This window comes from Anopheles arabiensis, chromosome 2 (assembly GCF_016920715.1).
Source record: "Anopheles arabiensis isolate DONGOLA chromosome 2, AaraD3, whole genome shotgun sequence".
NCBI lineage: Eukaryota > Metazoa > Arthropoda > Insecta > Diptera > Culicidae > Anopheles > Anopheles arabiensis.
The window spans coordinates 45,588,229-45,609,095 of record NC_053517.1 but is presented as its reverse complement, the minus strand read 5'-3'; the positions used below and the strand labels follow the sequence as shown (position 1 = coordinate 45,609,095).

General features: G+C 46.9%; 2 protein-coding genes across 6 annotated transcripts in view; one reads left to right on the top strand and one right to left on the bottom strand.

Annotated features, from left to right (window-relative positions):
* Positions 1-20,867, bottom strand: part of LOC120908546 (latrophilin Cirl) — an 88,760-nt gene that overhangs the window by 20,810 nt on the left and 47,083 nt on the right. For all 4 annotated transcript variants that reach the window (XM_040319691.1, XM_040319687.1, XM_040319688.1 and 1 more), the window contains exon 4: positions 7,020-7,061. The gene's annotated coding sequence lies outside the window, so the exon portion shown is untranslated. The remainder of the gene's footprint in view (positions 1-7,019; positions 7,062-20,867) is intronic.
* LOC120908547 (chymotrypsin-2-like) lies at positions 16,490-18,841 on the top strand. 2 transcript variants are annotated; one of them, XM_040319693.1, is made up of 3 exons: positions 16,490-16,639; positions 16,744-17,138; positions 18,318-18,841. In XM_040319693.1, the coding sequence occupies exons 1-3, from the start codon at positions 16,543-16,545 to the stop codon at positions 18,615-18,617; spliced, it is 792 nt and encodes a 263-aa protein (XP_040175627.1). In that variant the 5' UTR covers positions 16,490-16,542; the 3' UTR covers positions 18,618-18,841. The 2 variants fall into 2 exon arrangements, with proteins under 2 accessions (XP_040175627.1, XP_040175626.1); XM_040319692.1 differs by having other exon boundaries at positions 16,741-17,138.

The following is a 20,867-nucleotide window of genomic DNA, read 5'->3' as shown; positions in this document are numbered from 1 at the left end:
TCAGTCCTCCTGCAGCTATTTGCAAACGCGACATGCCTCTTCTTCGTCGACGTGAAGAAGTCCTCTCACAAGCGAGCAAATTCATCCTCGTATTTTCCGGGTAAAATCCATCATGTCTCGTCCCCGGGCTGTGGCACCCGCCATCGAAAAGTTAAGCCAACGGTACCACAGGACGAAAAGGACGGTGCGATAGTACGAGAAAAGGAGGAAATGGGGGGTTTAACCCATGCGTACAAACACAAACACACGCGCGCAACACACATTCCCCGAAGAGCTTCGGTCGAGCGGGATAACGTTCGCTCGGTGGTAAAATATCAATAAAACCACCCCAGTAAACCTTCTCCCAGGGAAAACGTTTTACCAAATTTTGTCCTCATCCTTTTGGGACCAACATTATTCCCTGGTGTGTTTATAGATTGTGCGGATGAGACTCGTCTTGATTCAGGAGTAGATGTAAAGGATTTAAAAAAGTGAGGACGATATCATTTCCCTCATTTTCATAGATAGATAGCGAATGTATCGTAGTGACGTTCACTGGGGTAGTGGGAAGCCGACTGATTCTATCTAAATTAGGGTTCATCCACCACTCCATGCTCTATTCTGCAAGAACCAAACTCCTTGCTTATCTTCAATTAGATATAAGACCTCCCAATACTGCCAAATATTTTAAAAACATAACTTTAGTTATAATTTTTTTTCCGGATTATAGCCGGTCTCGTGGTACAGTCGTCAACTCGTATGACTTAACAACATCCCCGTCATGGGTCTAAGCTCCATATGGACCGTGCTGCCATACGTGGGGCATGACTATCCTGCTATGGGAACAAAAACCAATAAGTCACTGAAAGCCAAGCCCACAAGTGGTAAAGGCAGGCAAGCGATTTATTCTTTGTAAACACATTTGCCAAATTAGAGAGAAAATGATGATATAATAATCTTCTTCTTCTTTGGCTCAATTTGTAATAATCTATGAGCTATATAATCATCCCTAATCCACTACCGAAGTCTATGGTAGTGTGCGCCTCGTACAGTACATATATCTGCAAATAAATTTGATTCGGCAGTGGTATTTAAAAATATTAAGCCGCCTTTAGTCATGCTTGTTGAAATGTTGAATCCACTATACTAAATAATTTTTAGAAGCAACATTTTAAAACAACGAAAAACTGCTATATTTATCTGTAAAAAATAAACGGGCTTATGACACAAAGATATCCTTTTCACAACCGTCAGAGTAAAAATAGTTCAAACCACACACTGCCGCACCGAAACCCCTTGGCTGATTTCATAATAGCGCAACACCGGGCTCGGAAATCAGTGGCAAGAGTGTGGAAGGGGCAAACAACCGCTTTTTCCTGGTTTATTGTATCCTCTCTCTGAACTCCCTCCGTTATCCACAATTCTTGGCTTAGTCGGCTACCAACCAAAGAGGATATCCAAACGACAACCTTCCTGGCAGACGACATTCACGCCACGCTTTGGAGAACCACACGAGCCTGAAAACCACGGAAAGTGGGTATCGGCAACGCTGGTGGTGAAGAAATTCGTTCGTATGTGGACAAACCAAAAAGAATTTCCTCCTTGCCGGTTGGCTGGAAAAGGACGTGCAGACGTCCAAGTGGCTTCGAGCACGGAAGGAGGCTAGCGTGCCGGCCCCTCTGGTTTATGCAAAGAAGGTGGGGCGGGGAAAGGGCAAAACGGAACCAACCGTGCACAGAAACCGGAAGACCACTTTTGTGCTACGACTCCACACTTACACACACACACACATACACCGCTCCTTCATTTCTGCTCCTCACAAGAAGCGGATAGGGGAGTTATCCCCTCTCTAGATGCAGGACGGAGCCACCGGAGAAAAGGTCAACGAGCGGTTGCCGATTGTGCATAAATCCATAATTTATGAATGTTGCTGTAACTTGACGTAATCGGCATCGGCAGCTATGGGGGAGGTGGTAGAGGAGTGCCGATTTGGCGGATGGAAGGAAAAATATTCTTTCGGTTCGCTGTACGCTTCGTTTTTCACTTACGCTCGCGATCAGTGTTTGGGGCGGGGGATGGAAATATGGTAGCATTTGTTATGGAGTGCGCTTTTCGTGATGAAAATGTGCTGCTGAATGCAAAAGAAGGAAAGCTCTGTGGGTGTATATGTGAAGGTAATGGTAGTAGTAGTCGGTATTGGGCTAGCGTGGAGATCGAAATGTTGAGACGTAGAACGTAAATAGAGAGGAATAAAACTTCCGTCAAAGGATTGCGGCGCGTCGAACATGCTTTGGCCACACATTGATGGGTTCATTCTGCAAGGTAGCATTCTTAAAATGCAATTTCATCTTTATTTTACCATTTAAAGCGAATTCAAGCAATAAAGTTTGCTTTTGTGATTGAATAGCTGCTAGAGAAGGGACGTAGTAAACTACTTTGTTTTACTTTGTTTCTAAGCTATATAGCGTTGGTTGGGCATATCGTTTACTCGGAATACAAGACGGAACTAAACATAAACCTATTTAAGTTAAGTTATATTTGATAAATTTCATTTTGAACAAACACTTATCAATCCTCAAACTGGAGTAGTAGCAAGGATTACCGATATTTGTCATATCCAACGCCACCACCGACTACACCAACTCCGGATACCTTCAATGTTGCCTACCATTTGCCCACAAAGCCATTTCCCATTTCCGTTTGAGCATACTACACTGGCAAGGTGGTAAGATATTCCTTACCATCAATGACCATTTAAAAACGGAGGGACTCTGGGAAACGAATTCTCTGCTTCCCCCATCCGTGCATTCTTCAGCTGGTGCCGGATATTCAACTCATGTTTTCCGACATTCCAGCCGAGGGGTTGGTAGCTTGTACATCATAGCTCCCTTAAGCATTTTCCGTACGGATTACGTCTACGACTTCTTTTACTTAGGGGTTTGTTTTGATCCTCGTATACACACTCATGCAAGCAGTTATGTGTGCTGTAAGGAAGGAACCTTCTTAGCGTTTCGTGGTTGTTTTTTTTAAGTAGCAGAACAGCCCGGTCGGCTAGAAGAACGCACTTTGCTCCCGTTCAGGTGCCAACGTTTCCGTTTTTCACCGCTGTTTTCATACGCAAAGTGGTGTACATGGAAAAAGGTGCGCGTGAGAATAAAAGTGCACATAAAACAAAGGTTCAGCTTCAACCAAAAGGCCTCCAACCATGCCTAATAGTCCCGGTTTGTTGCATTTCCATGTCGAGCAAATGGTTCGGTAAGACACAAAAAAAAAATGCGGTGAAGCAAAGCAATAAGCACTCCACACATCCGGGACCATTCCAAAAACGTTGGAAGGGAAAACGACTGTGTTTCCTGAATCTAGTGCTGGTAGTAAATTCTAACACGTGCTGGTGCGTAGGGAGCCGCTTTTATGTCGCAAGTCGTTTGGCGTGGCGAAATATCGATTTTCTTTTTCTTGCACTATTTTTCATACTAAGTGTATAGGTGTATATGAGTGTGCATTTTTTGCCTGCTATTGCTCCATAATTTTAGGGAATTTCTGACCTGCAGCACACAGCGTAACTTTTCAGACAGATCACACACTCTTCGTGGATGCATGCGGCGATGCGATATAGAGCTATTTTTCGCTTAGTTGATTGTTAGTGTTTGAGAGATGGTGTAAGGTGATGTAAATTTCCTTCCCGCTCCTTCAGTATCCTTGTCGCTACCGCACTTTCATATTTTCGTCTGGCGCTTCGTCGATATTGCACCAACTTTTTCAACCTTCATCGAACGATTAGTTGCTTCGGTGGCAAGAAAGTTTGGTTTGTAGGGTGTTACACTCCTACGCGCTAGTGCTTTCAACCAGGTAAGCTATAGTTCGTGCTTAAAAGAAAAAGTAAAGGTCCCACCCATCGCACGCGTATAAGGATCGGTGCTTGGCAAAGGAAAGGGCTACAATTTATGATTCTATTTTCATATATTGTTTCTGTTACATGGCCCACAGCTCCATTTCGTGCTTCCTTTGCCGAATTTTCGTGTTCCTTTGGTTTGCGCGATAAATCATAGATAGTTTTTCTTCTCGGACGGGATTGTCAGGAAAGGCAGCGAAAGAAAGTTTCACCTTTTCAAGTATTTCAAGGTGGTGGAGCTTCCTGTGCACACGTTCAAACCCACTAAAATGTTTGCAGAATCGGAATAGAGATTGATATTCTATTCCGATCGGCAAGCGTAAAACAACCGTTGTTGACCGGTAGGGTTTATGTTTAGAAACACACACACACACTGATACATTTTCCTGTTTAGGATAGTTTGCTATTTTATTTGTACGGAACGAAAATTCGCCTGTGCACGTGATCAGAAGCCGAAAACGGAACCAATTTTCTGAACAACATTTACATACGTACCTTCCTCAAAAAGGAACCAAAAGTGGGATGCCAAAATGATGCAAATGTGTGGGGAAATAAGGCCAAAAAATGCGAGCAAATGTATTCATTAATAAAAGGTGTGAATAAAAATTATCAACCACTCGCATGCACACAGCGAAATTATGATTAGAATTTTTATTCTAATTGGTATTTTTGAGCATAATATTTATGAATCTCTAAAATGTAAATATTTTTGGAAACATAAACTATTTTATTACATTTATGTTAGGTGGACCTTGTTACAATCCTTAATTTATTAATACAATAATCATTTAAAATTGTCAAATCTAACTCAAATAGGATGTGGCAATGTTTTAATGATTTTTACAACTGTATAATTAAATGAATTTTTATAAATTGTGAACAACCAATGATAAACATACCACTGTGCATTAGCAAGCCATATATCCATAAAGCCTAGAAAAGCAATCTGATCAAACAACATCTTCCACCGCTGTTAGGTAAAAATGTTCGTGAAAGCCATTACCAGAATGCAAAACAAAACAGGACCTTCAAAGGGAACATCCGCCACCCCGCTACCTACGGTGAAAGGTCGTGCGCTCCAAGTGACAAGTTTGTTATGCGAATGAAATTTATGGTAAAATTTATTACCCATATCTGCAGGAGCAGAAGCCTAGGTGAGAAAGGAAACATACAAGCGCTCCACGCACTTATTTAAATATTCTGAAGTTCGGGCCTGCCTTACGACCCGTGGGGGTTCGTGCACACCGAGAGGAAAACAAAAAAGAAAATAGCGAGACCGTGAGCTTATGAGTGTGTTTGTGGGGCAAAACACGAGAGCACGGAAAACAACAATTCGAAGGCAACTGCTGATAACATTCTGTGCGTGATTTTACCGTCTGCTCGTTTGGGGGTAGGTGCCGCCATTGGCTTTCGTGTCCGCCCCGGCAGTTGTGCGGGTTGTCCTTATTTTCTTTTTACAAATTTTGCTGTCTTGAAGACGGGCAAAACGAACAAAAAAAAAGCAAACAAACAGAACCCAGCCACCACCCACCGAAAATATGTTTCATCGTGCACACTGCTTTGTTCAACAACGCACCTCTTCCACAGACACCAGCCACTGCCACCCGGCTGCCGGGCGCGCGCGTTTTCGGTGCTTTGGGAAAAATAATCTCGTCAGCAGTCGCCGGCAGCAAGTACAATATCATGTCGCGGCCGGGTGGTTGATGGATGTCTAACACAACACGGACACGAGCGAAAGCAGCATAACACGTCACAACCGAAGGGAGAGAGCATGCCGGGTGGTTTCTGTCCGTCTTCATCAGGCTCTTGTTATCACCCTGCGCCCCGGTTCAGTCTTGTAGTGCAACACACGAGCAGCAGCAGCGCAGAGCGGGTAGCTTAGCTCAACCATGGAACGGAAATGCAATTTAAATTTCAAAAGTGAAATTCCTTCATTTGCCCTAATCTAAGACGTTCCGTTCGTAAAGCACTATGTGCTCAGTCGGCGGTGGTGCAACAGATAACACATTCCGACCGAGGTAAAAACCTCCAGAAAAAGGTATCCGTGCATAGTTGTGTACAGTGAAGAGGGTTGCGTCTTGTCAGGTGGCGCGAGGACAGAACCTGACAACACCATCAGCGCCAAGCGATTGGGAGTGTGTTCACCTGAACATAGAAAAAAAAAGAAAGCATGATGGAGAGAATGCGGGTAAAATGCTTTCACCCTCGGTTGCATCTTGATACTGAGTTTTCCTGCACACTCAGCATAATCAGGTTTGATTGTGCATGGTTCTAAACAAGTGCTAGTGTCCGCATACATTTCGGTTGGCAATGTTGTGCTGAAGACAACACTTCACTGATCCGATTTATGGGTTTATTACACAAACCCCTTAAAGCTTTTCAACGACTTATTCTCGACATCTGTCTGTTAGATTGAACCGTTTATCACATATTTCAGTAGATTTAGATGTGTAACGAATGTGTTAGTATGCTCTTGAAAATGGCAAACATACTAAGTTAATATAAGTTTCGTGTAAAGAGTTCGATCGTTAAAGTATTATAAGATCAAAAGCTACTTTATTACTTATTTATGCTTAGTCACTATTAATTTATTTGTCGGTATAAACCCAACTATGAATATGCTTTTGAATTAAATACAAAATAGTTATGATATAAAAAGCATGTATCGAACTTCTGGAAGTGTATTTCAATTGCTATTGGAGACATAATCCATTACAGTATAGCCCTTGCCATTGTCAAATAAATCAAATAAATGGCGCCCATGCAAGATCATGATTTATCGGTGTAGAAATGATCCATGAAGAATTATAGAGTGCATCAATAAAGATATGCAACAGCAACTAATAATACAGACGAACATTCGCAACCGATGTTAGGCATGCATCGATGCAGAAACAAGCGACCACGCATCTGTCACCTGCCAGTCCAAGAGCTTCAGCTATTGAGCAACAACCCTCTAACGATTTCGAACCATTTGCGCGACCGTCCGCAGTTCGCGGATGTAACTGGCCGCTCATAATAGCCAGAGAAATGTGTCGAAACGTTTAAATTTTTAGCAAACCGAACGCACGCACCACCCGGAGAGCTGGCCGGCTTGAAATAGATTGCTTGCTGGTTTTAATTTGACGGAACATGCATCAACACTTACGCTAACTAACGGCGTCTAGTAGCGGGCAGGAGGCAGTAGCTTCTGTGAAGTAAAGAAAGACAAGAAGAAAAAGACACGATGAGAAGTTAGTACTAAACAACAAACACACACACATCTTCGTAGGTTCCACGTAACACCAAAAAAGCAAAACTAAAAACGAACAAACACAAATGCAAATGGCGAAATTGAAGACAGCAAAAAGAATTGGTTAACGCGTGTTGTTTTGTGTTGTCACGCTGCTCCGAAAGGCCTGGATAGCGGAGGATTGCCGGGGAGGGAGAAACCGTCGTGCGAAAAACTGTCCACGAACGGTTCACCAGCCAGGCCACTGAATTGGCCGGCAAGAGGAGGTGTCGCGTGTGTCACGTGAAGCAAGATGGAGGCGCATCTGGCCTATGTCCAGAAATAGCGCAACCACAAGATTGCGACCGCGTTGGCCGAGTTAGGTTTGTCCAACGCGCGTTGCAGTGAGTGAAGGAGGAAACAGTGAGGGGCAGGCAAAGTCGATGGATTTGGAAAGGGAAGCAATAGAGCCGGGACGAAAGACGAAAAAACGATTGAAAGTGACAAATTATGTAAAGTGACGTGCGACCACACCGCAGGGTCGAGGTTTTGCTTGCGCGCTCTCTCGTCGATCGCACGGGGGGACTGCTGGCGGCGACGACGGCCAGTGTCCGAGAGGGTGTCCAAAGATGGTGTTCCATTAGTTTTAAATATCTTTAACTATCTCCACCGCAGACGCACACGCACGCACAATACGCGGTGGCAAACATGGCAACAGTTTTTAGACACTGCTGCACTACTTGTTGCTGTGGCCACACACACAGCATCTCTCACGATTGTGTGGTAGCCGAGTAGCGCGTCGATGACTTTCTGAAGATCGTGGAGCCGATTGGAGAAGGGGGGGGGGGGGGGTTCGGTGAGGTGTGGATAAAAACCCGATCAAAACTTGTACATGAGCCCATATTACAAACCGAATCGGTGTGCTGCCTACCGGGCGGCTGGCCGGTTGTGGAATTAATACACCTTAAATGGAGCCAGACGCCCATCTGATATAGATCTGTTTTCAGGTGCTTTTAAAGATCGATTGTTTGCTGCTGCTGCTGCTGCTAGTGCTACCATCATGCTGCTCTTGGCTATGTTTTCTTAGGTAAGGTCCTAGGCAAGACAACTTCACAGCGCTACACAAACACAGTCCTCTGCGGGCACGCCAGAAGGTGTCGTACATGATGACGGGTTTCAGCTATTAGAGAGTGTGAAGGGGAGGTCGTACTCACAGTGACGCTGTGATGCGAGAGCACCGGAATTCGGACGGTGGGCGTACACCTTCGACCCATTCAGGCAAACGATCAAAACATGCCACCTTTTACGTCTCTACCCCATTCCTTACCGATGACGAGATGGCGGGCGCGCGTACGAAACAAAAAGGTTAGCCAACTAACAAAAGCTCCATCGCCGTTCACCCCCTGTCCTTTCGCACCTTACCCAACGCAAAAGGTGTGTATATATCGATCTTCTAACCACATTTGGGGTTTCAGCTCGTGCAAAAGCGTCGGTACAATAACTTGTAGCGCATTATAAATTATGCTTCGGCTCTGTGGCGAAGGAAAACGAAGACGAGGTCAAAATGAACAAAGCCAATACTTTTCCACCCCACCCGGTACACAGCAACGTGTCATCACAGCATACACACACAGACACTGGCGGAACCCATGTCACGACCAGTTGTCGGCAACCAAAGTTCAACCCTCGCAAAGATCCTTTTCTTAAGGTCCACTTTTCGCATGATGAAGTTTGAATCATTAATTTCGCTTAGTCCCCCTCCCCCCCACCCATCTCCTAGCGGGTGTGCGCTTGCTGCACGACTTCAAAAGCTAGACCCTAAAAATATGGCTTTGACGAACGACTCGCCTGCCTGTAAGAGGAGGACAGAATGAGGAGTGTGAAAAAAACCCTCAGCGAAATAAGAACAGCACTCGAAAGACTGCTTTCGCCGCAAATGAGTAGCGCAAGGTTCTAACTAAACTGCGTTCTCGTAACTCATTGTCGCCGGTGCTATATCATACATACATTATCAATATGCGTGTACCCGGGTGGATCGGTAGGGCAACCAGGACGCGGCGTGTGGCCCCCATATGTCCTGATATGGGACGACCGCTGGGGAATGATATATCTCTCCAGCCCAACCTCCAGCCAACTGTCCCAACGAGATGGGAACAACCCGTGGCGATGGCGGCGGCTGCGACGTGTGTCACATGTCCAATTCTCGCCTCGGCTATATTATGCGTGTATGCCAACACCCCCCACACCCTTGAATCACCCCCACAGGAATGTTCCTTCTGCTCCTTTTTCAACAATGATAAGCTTAAGTTTTATGACACTTGTGTTTGCCTCACCGTGCACCGTTTATGGAATCCACCGTCCAAGTAAGGATCGAATCTGTCACCGTTCGGTGGCTTCCGCCAATCGGCTTGTCACGGGAACGTCGTGGAGGAATGGTTTATGGGGTAAAATAAAAAACCCAGATACGATTCACCTCCGCCACCAACCTTCCTTCAGGGTCGAGAAACGACAGCACAGAAATAATCATGCAATGATGATGATGACGATGATGATGATAATGATATAGATACCAAGGACGGCGAGTATCTGTTCAGTAGGAAGGCACATCGTCGTCAGCCGTGTGGTGGCGACAACTGGGTGAGGATGACGCGTGCCGCCCCGCTTGCTGATCATGGCAGCGGCCACAACACGTAAATATGTACGTCCGTCCGAAATGGGCCAAGAAAGGAAGAAGGTTAGTAAATAATCATAAGAGATCATTACAAGCCGATAGGACGAAACCCCATTCGAGCTACTACTCGCGCGAGGACAGACGAACGAGCAGTGTGAACTCTGGTGCCGAACTTGGTTGGTGGTTGGTGAAAATTTATGGTTCCATTCTTGGGACAGAGAATCTTGATTAACTTTTACCCATCGGGCAGCTTACTAACGCTGGGTTCTGCGACCCGCAGGCTTCCGCTTATGAATGCTTCCAAAGGCCGCAAACTGAACTGAAACAACAGATCCTGCAACACTATACATACTAAAGATGTTTCCTTTTTCCGCCAAATGGCACAGAAAGGATGAAAATATGGGCTGCCGTATTATGTAGCTACTGGTGATGGTGGTGTTTGAAGATGTTATTTTGATTACGCAATATTTCCAATCTCATTATTGACACAACGGAAGGTGTGAGGTGTGGCTGGAGTTGGGAATAGAAGCTATGTGACGTACCGCTAGCTGGTTGCGGACAACGCTTTGAACCGGGCCAATCCTTGTCTAGAGGGAGAATGAAACTCGACACACGATGACCAATAGAGGGCGAGAATGTTATGAAACTGAAAAGCGACTGGATAGGATATATTGGAGTTGGTATGCTGGAGTAGAACTGAGGCTAATGGTTATTAAAGTTTCCGAATGGCAGCGCTTATCTATCGGATGTGTATGCTGAAACTCTCAGCAACATTGCTCGGGATGAAGAGGCGATAAAATAGAAAAAAAAACTTAGTAGAAAGCTTAAACATAGCAAGTCTTTCTGGAGGACGTGGTCAGGAAGTCGTTAGGAGTCAATCCATAGTCACTCCGTTCTTGGCAGAACAGTGATGTTGGTCATTAAGAATTCCATACCATAACCGAATCGTGCATTATTGGAACGGTTCAATCGTTGCGAGCACACTTACTCACCTTCGTTAGCAACGTTAGTCCACAGGCCTTTTGACAGTCTTGGGCACATCCCAGAGGAGCCTACGTCAAACCTAGTTTAGTGTCCACGCACTTCCCATTCCCAGTGAGCTTCATTCGCCTGTAACCAATAAACGTCCGATCGAATCTTGTACGACGTACGACGACTCAATGTGCCACCTGTAGGAATGCTTACAGGACACGCAGATTTCAATCGATTGCGGCAATAAATTAATACTGTTCGATACGATATTGGCCGTCCTCGTTCCGATATTCGTTGCCATCGCCAAAGTGCACACTCCAAACGATGCATAGACGAAGGTCAGTCTCCAAGATGTAGGTTTCTCCGTGTACTCCCAACTTTGATTCCATTATCGTAGACGGCCTGTGCTTTTTAACCACTATAACTGGAAGAAGGCAACAGAAGATCGCTGTGCCAGATTTTTATGACCATCATCATCGGGTCTTTACGTAGCAGTGGCACGCGTTCATAGGTCAGCCTGTGCTAGGCTGCTTACGATTTAGAAAATCACCAACCGTTCAAAGGCAGGCCGACGGTCTCCACCAATGTTTACGATCAGAAATTAAAGACCAAGCGATATGGCATTGAGGGGAGGTTACGTCCACTAAAACCAAAAACCGAATGTGACACTTTTATTAAGATTTCCACGAAAGTTCATTCCACCACCTGCTGCTTCACCCAATGCTTTTTCGAAGCATTATAACCTTCACTCCCCACAGATATCACCTAATCGTACATCAATGAAATCTATGAGGTTATGGACGAAAAAACACCGTCGTTCATCTAGGTTGACCTTAAAGACCGAACCTTATTCCCATGAAAAGATTGCGAGCCAGCGGGCAAACACATCAACGTCGAGGCGAGAAGAAGAAGCATCATCAAAGCTATTAAAAATGAACTCATAAAAACGGTTCCTCTAAGCTTGACACAACACCAGCAGTGTGCCTATGAGATCGGCCCACGTGCATATGGTTGGAAGGTTCGGTGCCTCAGTCTCTTACACTTCGCTCCCGCTCACTCCCTGCTAAAGCTGCTGTCGGATAGTAAATCATGAAAAATGATGTTTCGGTTCAATTTTCGGGGACAGATTTTACGCAAGATTTCTAATAGCAAGAGAGGCGAAGGAAGAGCAAAAAAGCGAAATATATTAGGAGTCGAGCGAAGCATTAGGATACTCAGACGTGCCGTTTTGCGGGCACCGAAGGGCTCTTTCGTGTAGATAAGACCACATTCCTAAGCTGCTTGGGAGCCCCCTCGGAACGGGCGTAAAGCGGTGGGATTTCTAATTGATGAATCTCTTGCCATCGTGCTGCCACGGGTGACTGCACTTCAAAATGAATCATTCTTAATCGTATTCAAATTACACAAACGACGCCGGATGAAGCTTAGAGGCACTCCCGAAGCGTTCCGGAGCTACGGGACGGAGGTGGCACGATAGTGGTCGGATTATTAAAATAATAAAACCACTCGCTTCAAGTGTAGCCATCGAGGATTTTCCGTCTCGCTGCAAAATGTAAATGGAATTAAAAGTATTCACCTTCTCCCGTCCGGCCCACCGAGCACTTTGCTCCGTTTGCATAAATTTCCCAACGATCCTGGCCCACCTTCTGTATTCGAATGTGCCGGCGCGCAACCGAAGTCCTTGCGCTCTTGTGCTCAACCTTTCCCGTACACAGCAAACGTCCTAGAGTCCAGCAGTTCACCGGACCGCAGGTAATTAAAATCACTTGAATGATAATTAAGTGAGCTAATTATTATTTATCCACGAAGTCAACAGTACAATTCGCAGCACAATGTGCGACCTAGTTTCATAAGACCACTCTCCTCCTGCTGGCTCTCTTTCTCTTTCCCATATCCTTCTTCTCCGTTTTACAGGCACTCATGTTCGACAACACCAAACCGCACGGAATTAAGTTAATTATAAGTCCACTGCCAATAAGCCACTCTACGAGCTCTGATATTGATCAGTGTACAAGTCGAAAGAGGCGAAAAACGTGCTGAAGTTTGCCTTTCTCCACAGCCTTGGGTTGATTTGTCCCAGCGGGAAATTATTTACAAAATCATGCAATGCGTGTGTACGAGATCGATCGATGCTTTTTTTATGTTTGCCGTGCATATAACATATACAATCAGCGAAGGAGGGAAAGGAGTGTCAAGTATCATTGATGTAAAATTAGCCAAACTTGGTTAGGCTCCACCCTCCCTAAATGTATGTGCAGCAATATATCTTTCAATATTAGCTTGCTAATCTTACAATCCAACCTTCTCCATCAGTGCTGGAAAACTTCCTCTACCGAAGTAAAACAATTTCATGGTGATAGTAAAACTGGTGACGATAACCTTCAAAGTGTCACGAAAAAGGGAGAACAAATAAAAAAGTAAAATCCTTTTTATACACCAACTCCATACCACCCGCCCCAGTCAACGTCAACAATCAGTTAACCAATTTAGCGAGCGAGCGAGGCACATCCTTGCACGAGTCCTCCCGTAATAGCCTCACCGAAACCAAAACGTGTATCATCACTACGCTGTGGGGCCATGGAATAAATTGCTGCTGTCACAGAGCCAGAGGGACGGCGAAGAAAGCAGGCACCCGGACTGAAGAAGGTTGAGTTTATCGTTTGGTCGTTACGCAAAATTTGTCCCGTTTTTTAAACTCCTAATTGATTTTCAATCATAAAAAAGAGCGCCACAAAAGAGCCATGCCACAGTCCCCGCCGCCTTTCTTTGCCTCCGTTGTCCCGTTATGGTCGTTGGTAGTGAACGAACTGAGAAAAACGCCCAACGGGGAGAAAACGCCCGAAAAGAATCAACTATAATTTTTAGATCGCTTTTATTTTTATGTTCACACCATAACACGGTACACCAGGGCGCGGCAGTGGGCACCGGGGAGCAGCAGGGCGGATGGTGCAGGAAAAGTCCGATGAGAAAGGGATGATGAGAGCGGCCTTACACGGGACGGGTAAGGCACAGCATACAAACCCCAAACCGGGCACGGGCGCGTTACACACGCAACGTCCACATAGCACGGGAAAGCAACCGGCGGCTTTGGGGTTGTGTAACCGTGTTGGGCTAAAGAAAACGCCATGAAACCAGGTGAAGAAGTAATAAAAAATTTGATTACCATGGACAACGCCTTTTTGCCTTTGCCTTTCTCTGTATGAGCGTTTTCTTCTTCTTCTGCTTCTTCACTACCGGACGCAAACTTTCCCGGGAAGAGAACACCCGACGAAGTGGAAGTTTCTAATCGAAAAAGCCAATCAATAAATTCGATCGCTTATCAGCTTATTGGGCTTCGCGCGCGCACCCAAACCCGCAGTGCAGCAACGTAACACGTAGCGTCGCTAGGTGTCACACAGCGTGCGATAAACGCGCGCGCGTCGCACAGAAGTTTGCCATCTCTGGATGCTTCTCGAAATAGGGCGACGGGCAATGAAAAGAAAGAATGAATCACCACCCCCAGCAAAAGTGTCCCGATGAAAGGAGCGAGGCCGTTGTTAGGAGCGGGAAGCCCTTCTTTATGGGATCTAAAGTTTTGTTGCCCACGCAATGGCCGCCGCACAGTCCCGGTCGTGGCGGTGGTGCTCCGGTCAATGCTTTGCAATCGATTTTCTATTTTCACAGACGTTTCCGGACACCGTCGTTGGAGACAGTTTTGGGAATGGAAGCGGAAATGAATAGTCGTCCGCATCCGGAGTGAAGCACCAAATGTCATTGACAAGCTAACCTGGTATTGAATGGCAGGAGTGAGTGTCCAGGAGCGAGCTTTGAATTTCAGGCTTATAGAAGTAAACTGTTTCCAGAGCGGAACAGAGCATTGAAAGAAGCTGTCAATGTTCGCATGGTGGAGTATATCACTCGAAAAAAAAAAATCCACCACTCATTGACTCCCAATCGGATTTAGGTATGAGTTGCTGAAGGACAAAGACTACCAGTGAATAAATGATCACAGAGCCATATTCGTGACCAATAATAAAGATGTAAAACTGTCCCGAAGGCAGCGAGGATACATTGAAACAACCAAAAACCCTAATCGATTGACATGCTCTTCTTAGTTCCCATCGAACCCCTATCAAGCAACCAAGAAGACTCCCAAGTAGATAGCACAGTTTCTAATGCTGAATGTGTACAGCGGACCATTTCTGCTCCATGTGTGTGTGTGTGTATTTGTTTGGTCGTCCGAACGGCAATAAGGCGCAGATGGTGAAATAGTTGGCAATCGGTTAGAAGTCTTTCGCTATCTCTCGAACCCGCACAACCGTGACACAACCTTACCCGACGACGTACGAGGTACCTTCTTGGAAACTTCGAACGAAAGATGCTATCACTATCCCACCCGTCCGCACAGGGGGGTAAGCTCTACAAACCGCGTGTCGTCTCCGGTTGTCCCGTACCATCATATCGGGAAGTCTCATCGAAAGACGAGAGATGAATGGGTTGAATAATATGTAACCCATTCCCACCTGTTTCACGCGGCTGGGAGGGAGTTGTGTATGTGTGTGTGTGTGCGAAGCGGAGTCGAAAAATAAGAAAACTACCCTTCAAGACTAATGCTCGGGGCTGTTGGGCCTGCCACCGAGCTAGCGGGGCCGACTCTTAGAAACCAACCGTGCTACCTACTGATAGGTAGGTAGCGACTAACCCGAAGAGGTGGGGGAGGCACACGATTTACGACATCGGGATTAGAGAGTTTGGTAAATATTTCAACACTGCCAGTTCCCGAAAACCCCCTCGCTTCAGTTCCTTAGTCTCTCACACTCCCCAACCCCACCCTCCCCACCAATCTCATTTTAGACGAACAGTTGACCCATACGACCACTAGGGGAAGGAGGCTTTGATCGACTTCGCCGTGGTACCGTCGTGCTGTTTATGGGCTTCCGGCTTCGTAAGTCCCGGGTTCAAGAAAGTCGGAGAGCTCTTACAAGCATCATCATAACCGGCGCACCGTAGGGGGTATTTGTTGCAGCAGTCACCCGGGCTTAAGTGAATCTCAAATGGACATTGCCATTTTGAACACCTGAGCACCAAGAAGTCGTTTCGGAGAGGAGTTATCGGTTGGTTCGGTTTCATCTTCGATAGCATCTCAGACTCTGCCGTGCCACAGCCGGTCCATGCTGCTAAGGATATGCTTTTTCAGTGCCGAGTTATGCTCCAACTGCTATTACCACCGCCATGCTAAGTGTTGGTAAGTTGTCTGTGTGCATGCAGCAGAGCAGTATTGCACAGAAAAGGGCTTCAATCAATTTCATCGCCCACCTCTCGCTCCTCGCTCCTCCACGTAAGGGTGGTGAGGGAGCGCATTCTCGATGACCAGTTATTAGCAGTTATCGCTCTGAGGAAGGCGCACTTTATCCTCCCGGAACGAAAATGAACAGCTGCGTACGTGTGTGCGCTAGGGGTAAGGATTTTGCCAGAAGCAAACCACTGCGAACCACCCCCCGGATGCAATAAACTTTACGCACCAGGTGTCCCACCGAGCGGCAGGAAGAGATAATCTCTTGGCCGAGTTATGAATTGCTGAAATTTCGGTGCCAGAGATATGCGCGCCATCGTGCACTGGGTGATAAGCGTTCTTCAATCGGCCGGGGCCGAGCATGTAGGTCGGGAAACAAAAACAAAAAAACACAAAAAAGAAACCATTAGATATGAGAGGCCCTACACCACTGTGGGGCAGGCTATAAAACGGAACGACAACTCGATCGTCCGTGAGAGTTCTCGTGCGTAACGTACCCAACCAAAGCGGGAAGGAAACCCGAAACTACTGCTCCCTCGTTCGACATGAAGACGTTCGACAGTATTACGCCGGTGCTGGGACTGGTAGCCGCTGTGCTGGGTTTTGTCACAGTAGCGGCTGCTCTGCCCCAACAAGCCAACTGTAAGTGGACACTTCCAGGAGATACCCCACGTGGAGAGCAAGTGGGAAGAGGAGTTAGAATTTGCTTGAATAATCAATCGACTCATCGTCCATCGCCTCAGCAGTCAGCCCACGGATTGCCGGCGGGGAGGATGCGGCCGACGGACAGTTTCCCTTTCAGGTGGCCCTCATCAACGAGGGGCTGGTGTACTGTGGCGGTACCGTCGTGAACCGGCGCTGGATACTGACGGCAGCTGCCTGCATCACCGGAAAAGCCCTCTCGGATGTGCAGCTGTTTGTTGGCAGCGCGGATCGGCTTACCGGCGGGCGCAACGTAACCGCGGAACGGTTCGTCATTCATCCGGACTTTAACGCACAGACGTACGCGAACGATATCGCGCTGGTACGGATGGCGGAATCGCTCGCGTTCACCGGCAACGAGCTGCAGCCCATCCGGCTGGCAACGGACTTCTTCGAGACGGCCACCAACGCGACCGTGTCCGGGTGGGGACGATTCGCGGTAAGTGTTTTGCCATTGAAGTAACACAATTCGACCAGCGACACGTGTCAGTGAGTGTTTGTGACAGCGGTTTTGAAGAATTCGCTAATTGGGTAGACACCCCGTCGTTGAAAAGTTGAGCTGTAGAAAATAGCGCTTTAAGTTTTTCGAAAAAATACTGTTTCGGGAACAAAGGGTACATTTTGTATACATAGGTACATAGGGTACAGACCATTTCTCTGTCACCTTCCGGTGTGGTGAATAAGCTGTTCCATGTTTTGAACAAGAGTGCACGGTTTATCATTTATAAGGGCACACTACCGGAAACAGGTGCGAGTATATCCGGAAAATAAGCTTACCGAATATTAGTCATTGCAGTGCCTTGGGATAATCTTAGCTCCGCTAGGATAGTTGAAGAAAGCTGAAGTATAATGGGGCCACAATCTGCCACAAGCATACTGCCCAGCTAGACGTTGAGTGTCGCACAAGTAACTAAACGATAGCGAACCAACAATTCTTTAATGCATTTTACAGTCCTGTGATACTCTTGTATCACTTGCATCTATTCTCTTCGGATAAGCATCTACGAAGTTGTGTGTGAGCAAAAGCAAAGAACACAACAAAAAATATCTAAAAAGGTGTGCAAACACACTTCAAAGTTTGCTTATGGAGCAACGAACGATTCAGAGCTCCGACAGAAACCAATAAAGCTCGCCCGCGTACTTGCCCGGGGTTGGGCGACCGTCCGGTGTATTACAGCAACACGGGCCCCAGACATAGCGCGCGTCGCATATGTCTATAAGCACACTTAAGTCGATTCAATTTACCATTTTAATCTCCACTCCAACTAAAAGCCAGTTGGTAGCCGACCGTTGTCAGATGGGTCGACCACGACCACGACGACGACGACACAGCGGGAAAACTTCCGGTCTGGGACTACTGGGAAGTGGGCACGTTTAATTGATTGAACCGGGCGGCTTAGCGTTAAGGTTGGGGCGGGCCCCCTACACCCCCACCATTGCTTGATGCATGATTCTGGGTCCTTACGGATGGCCGGCATCACAACCAGCCCGTATGCGTCCACTTGCAACAAATCCCTGGGCTATCCCGACTCACCAAATCACTTCTCATACATTCCATCATGGATAACACACACGCAAACGTCCTAATTCGATCCTCCCCTCTCCCTTTGCTTTCCAGATTTCAAACAATCAACTCCCAACCCGGCTGCAGTTCATCCGCACGGACGTCATCGGCAGCGAGGACTGTGCCGAGCAGTTCGAGGAACCGTACCGTAGCCGAATCTCCGACCGTACCATCTGCACCAGCAACCAGGCCAACCAGGGCGTCTGCCTCGGCGATGCCGGCGGTCCGCTCGTGCTGGACGGTGAGCTGGTCGGCGTGCAGTCCTGGAGCATCCCGTGCGGTACCGGACTACCCGACGTGTATGAGCGCGTTTCGCACCACCGGGCCTGGATTTTGGCCATCACGCTTCTGTAGAGTTGGAGTGGGAGTTTTCCTGGAGTGGCGCAGCGCGGCGTAGGGTTAAGTGGTTAAGTTCATCTATCTATCTATCTGTGTAGCTTTACTGTGTGCGTAGGAGACGCTTGTTAGGACACGAATTTGCCAGAGGTACATCCGTCAATAAAACACAGCGAGACTCTGTTCGTTTGACAGAATTGTCGCTTCAGCCGTTCGGCGACAAAGCCGGCACAACAACAAACATCAAAAACGGTACACTAATACAGCGTCATGTACAATTGGTGGGGTTTTTTTGCCTCTGTTATTGTTGTTGTACCGTGGCTCCTCAATTTCGCGCCCGCGTAGTTACGACTCGTCAGGGATAATCAAGTTAAGCGATTCGATTTCACCTCATCACCGGAGGGGCAAACCAAACAACAGTAGTCGTGCCAACAATGACACAACGAACGTCTCTCATCGACAAAGTCCGCACACGATTCGCTAAGGTTATTGCTTGGTCAGGGAGCGAGCAGGGGAGGGCGGGGGGTAAGGCTTCGTACGCGTTCTATGGGAGATCTTCGTTCGGCAAATAGGAGATTGCGATACGCGCACGTGTGTGTGTGTGCTTTGATAGGGGGTCGCGTACACCCCTGTATGCTTGTATTCAATTATTCAACTTGATTGCTTTCCCAATCAAGACACCCTGGAGCAGTGCAGATCCGACAGACCAACCGCCCCCCACCTGGATTTGGTGGGGGGTTCATTGTTGTCGATTGAAGTGGATGATGGCGCATGTTCTTGGCTGGATTCTGGCAGCGGATCCGTCCCGTTTGCCATGACCGGCCAGCAATTTCCGGAAGGTTACCTCCAGCAGGCGAATTGGTTAAACCTGAAGAAAGAACTTCTGAAACGCTGCGTCGAAGTTGGGCTAAGTTTAATGCAGCCACCAATCGAATTTAGTTTTTGCGTTTTCGATGCAGCAAACTTCATGACTGTCGGGGATTTTGCGTCCAAACTGATGTGATGTGCTCTCTTAAGCGCACCCACGACTCCGACTCGACTCCGGTTATTGTTAATCTGATTGGGACTCCAGTTAAATCTAAACCATTAGCCCGAAGTTAGAGTATTTCGGAGTCGGACAGAATCAGAATCAAACTGAACTAGGAGTCGCCAAGAGTTGGTCATTATAGGACCGGCATTTCATTTCATTGAGTTTTTTCGTCTTTTGCTTTGCGCGTGCACTTCGTAGGATGGCCTTTGTTTCTAACACGACAGCAATGCTTTGCGACAGCATCCTTGCAATCCGGCCGATTCCGAATCAAGACTACTCCGACTCAGGACGACCCCGGACTACACCGACTCCAACTCCGGACGACTCCGCACGACCCCGACTCCAACTCTGGACGACTCCGACGAAATATAACTCCGACTCCGGACGGCTCTGGACGGCTCCAAATAATGCTGGGTGGACCTACCTGCCGATGTCGGTTCCAAACTCGGAGTCGACTCTGGACTTTTGTCAACTTTACCCATCACTAGTCCAAACAGCTTCCAGGTGGAATAGAAAAGCGATCGGAAAGGTGACGCCTAACGATGTTAGGCTAATTAATCGAAAGGGAATGAAACACTCTTTGCAGTTATTCGAGCAAGTTACAACGCTTCACACCCAAATTCGACGGCACGATCGATTGCGCTATTTTTTGTACGCGCTGGAAAGATTGCAATAATTCCAATGGTAATGTTGATTCGCTTCCCGTTTTGCCTTCGCTTAAGCGGCTGCTTCATCACGCTTCCTCCTTAGCACACTGGCACATTTGAAGGCAACGTCAAGATCCTGCAATGAGCGATGACTTGTCACAGCACCGGCAAAAGGTACATAAATCATTGCCGCACGAAGGGAAACACAAAAAGGCTATCGCCGTGTGTACGAGGAATGTTTTAATTTAATGCGACAGCGAACCAAAGCGGTAAAAAAGAACAGAATATGAAAAACGTACACACAACTTCAACTCTCGGTACAAATTCTTCATTCTTTCTCTTCTTTCGATTCTTCGACACAGTTTGACCTCGATGTCCATGTGTGTGTGTGTTTGTATGCTTACCTGGCCACACCATGAAGCCCGTGCTTGTCACCATCTCTTGCAGGAGAAATATTTGCATAATGTATTGTTATTAAATTCCGTACGCGTGTTTTTTGCTCCAACCATGCGGTGTGTCGTATACCTTTTCGCCGGGGCCACAAGCGACCCACTACATTGTCAGCCGTGCCGCCTCCGCCGCCATGCTGTC

What these genes read in the sequence shown, in the direction of transcription:
- LOC120908547 (XM_040319692.1), top strand. Translation starts at nt 16,543, where the DNA reads ATGAAGACGTTCGACAGTATTACGCCGGTGCTGGGACTGGTAGCCGCT. An exon ending in TCTGCCCCAACAAGCCAACT is followed by an intron (nt 16,640 to 16,740) that starts GTAAGTGGACAC and finishes CCATCGCCTCAG; the next exon opens with CAGTCAGCCCACGGATTGCC. An exon ending in CCGGGTGGGGACGATTCGCG is followed by an intron (nt 17,139 to 18,317) that starts GTAAGTGTTTTG and finishes TTTGCTTTCCAG; the next exon opens with ATTTCAAACAATCAACTCCC.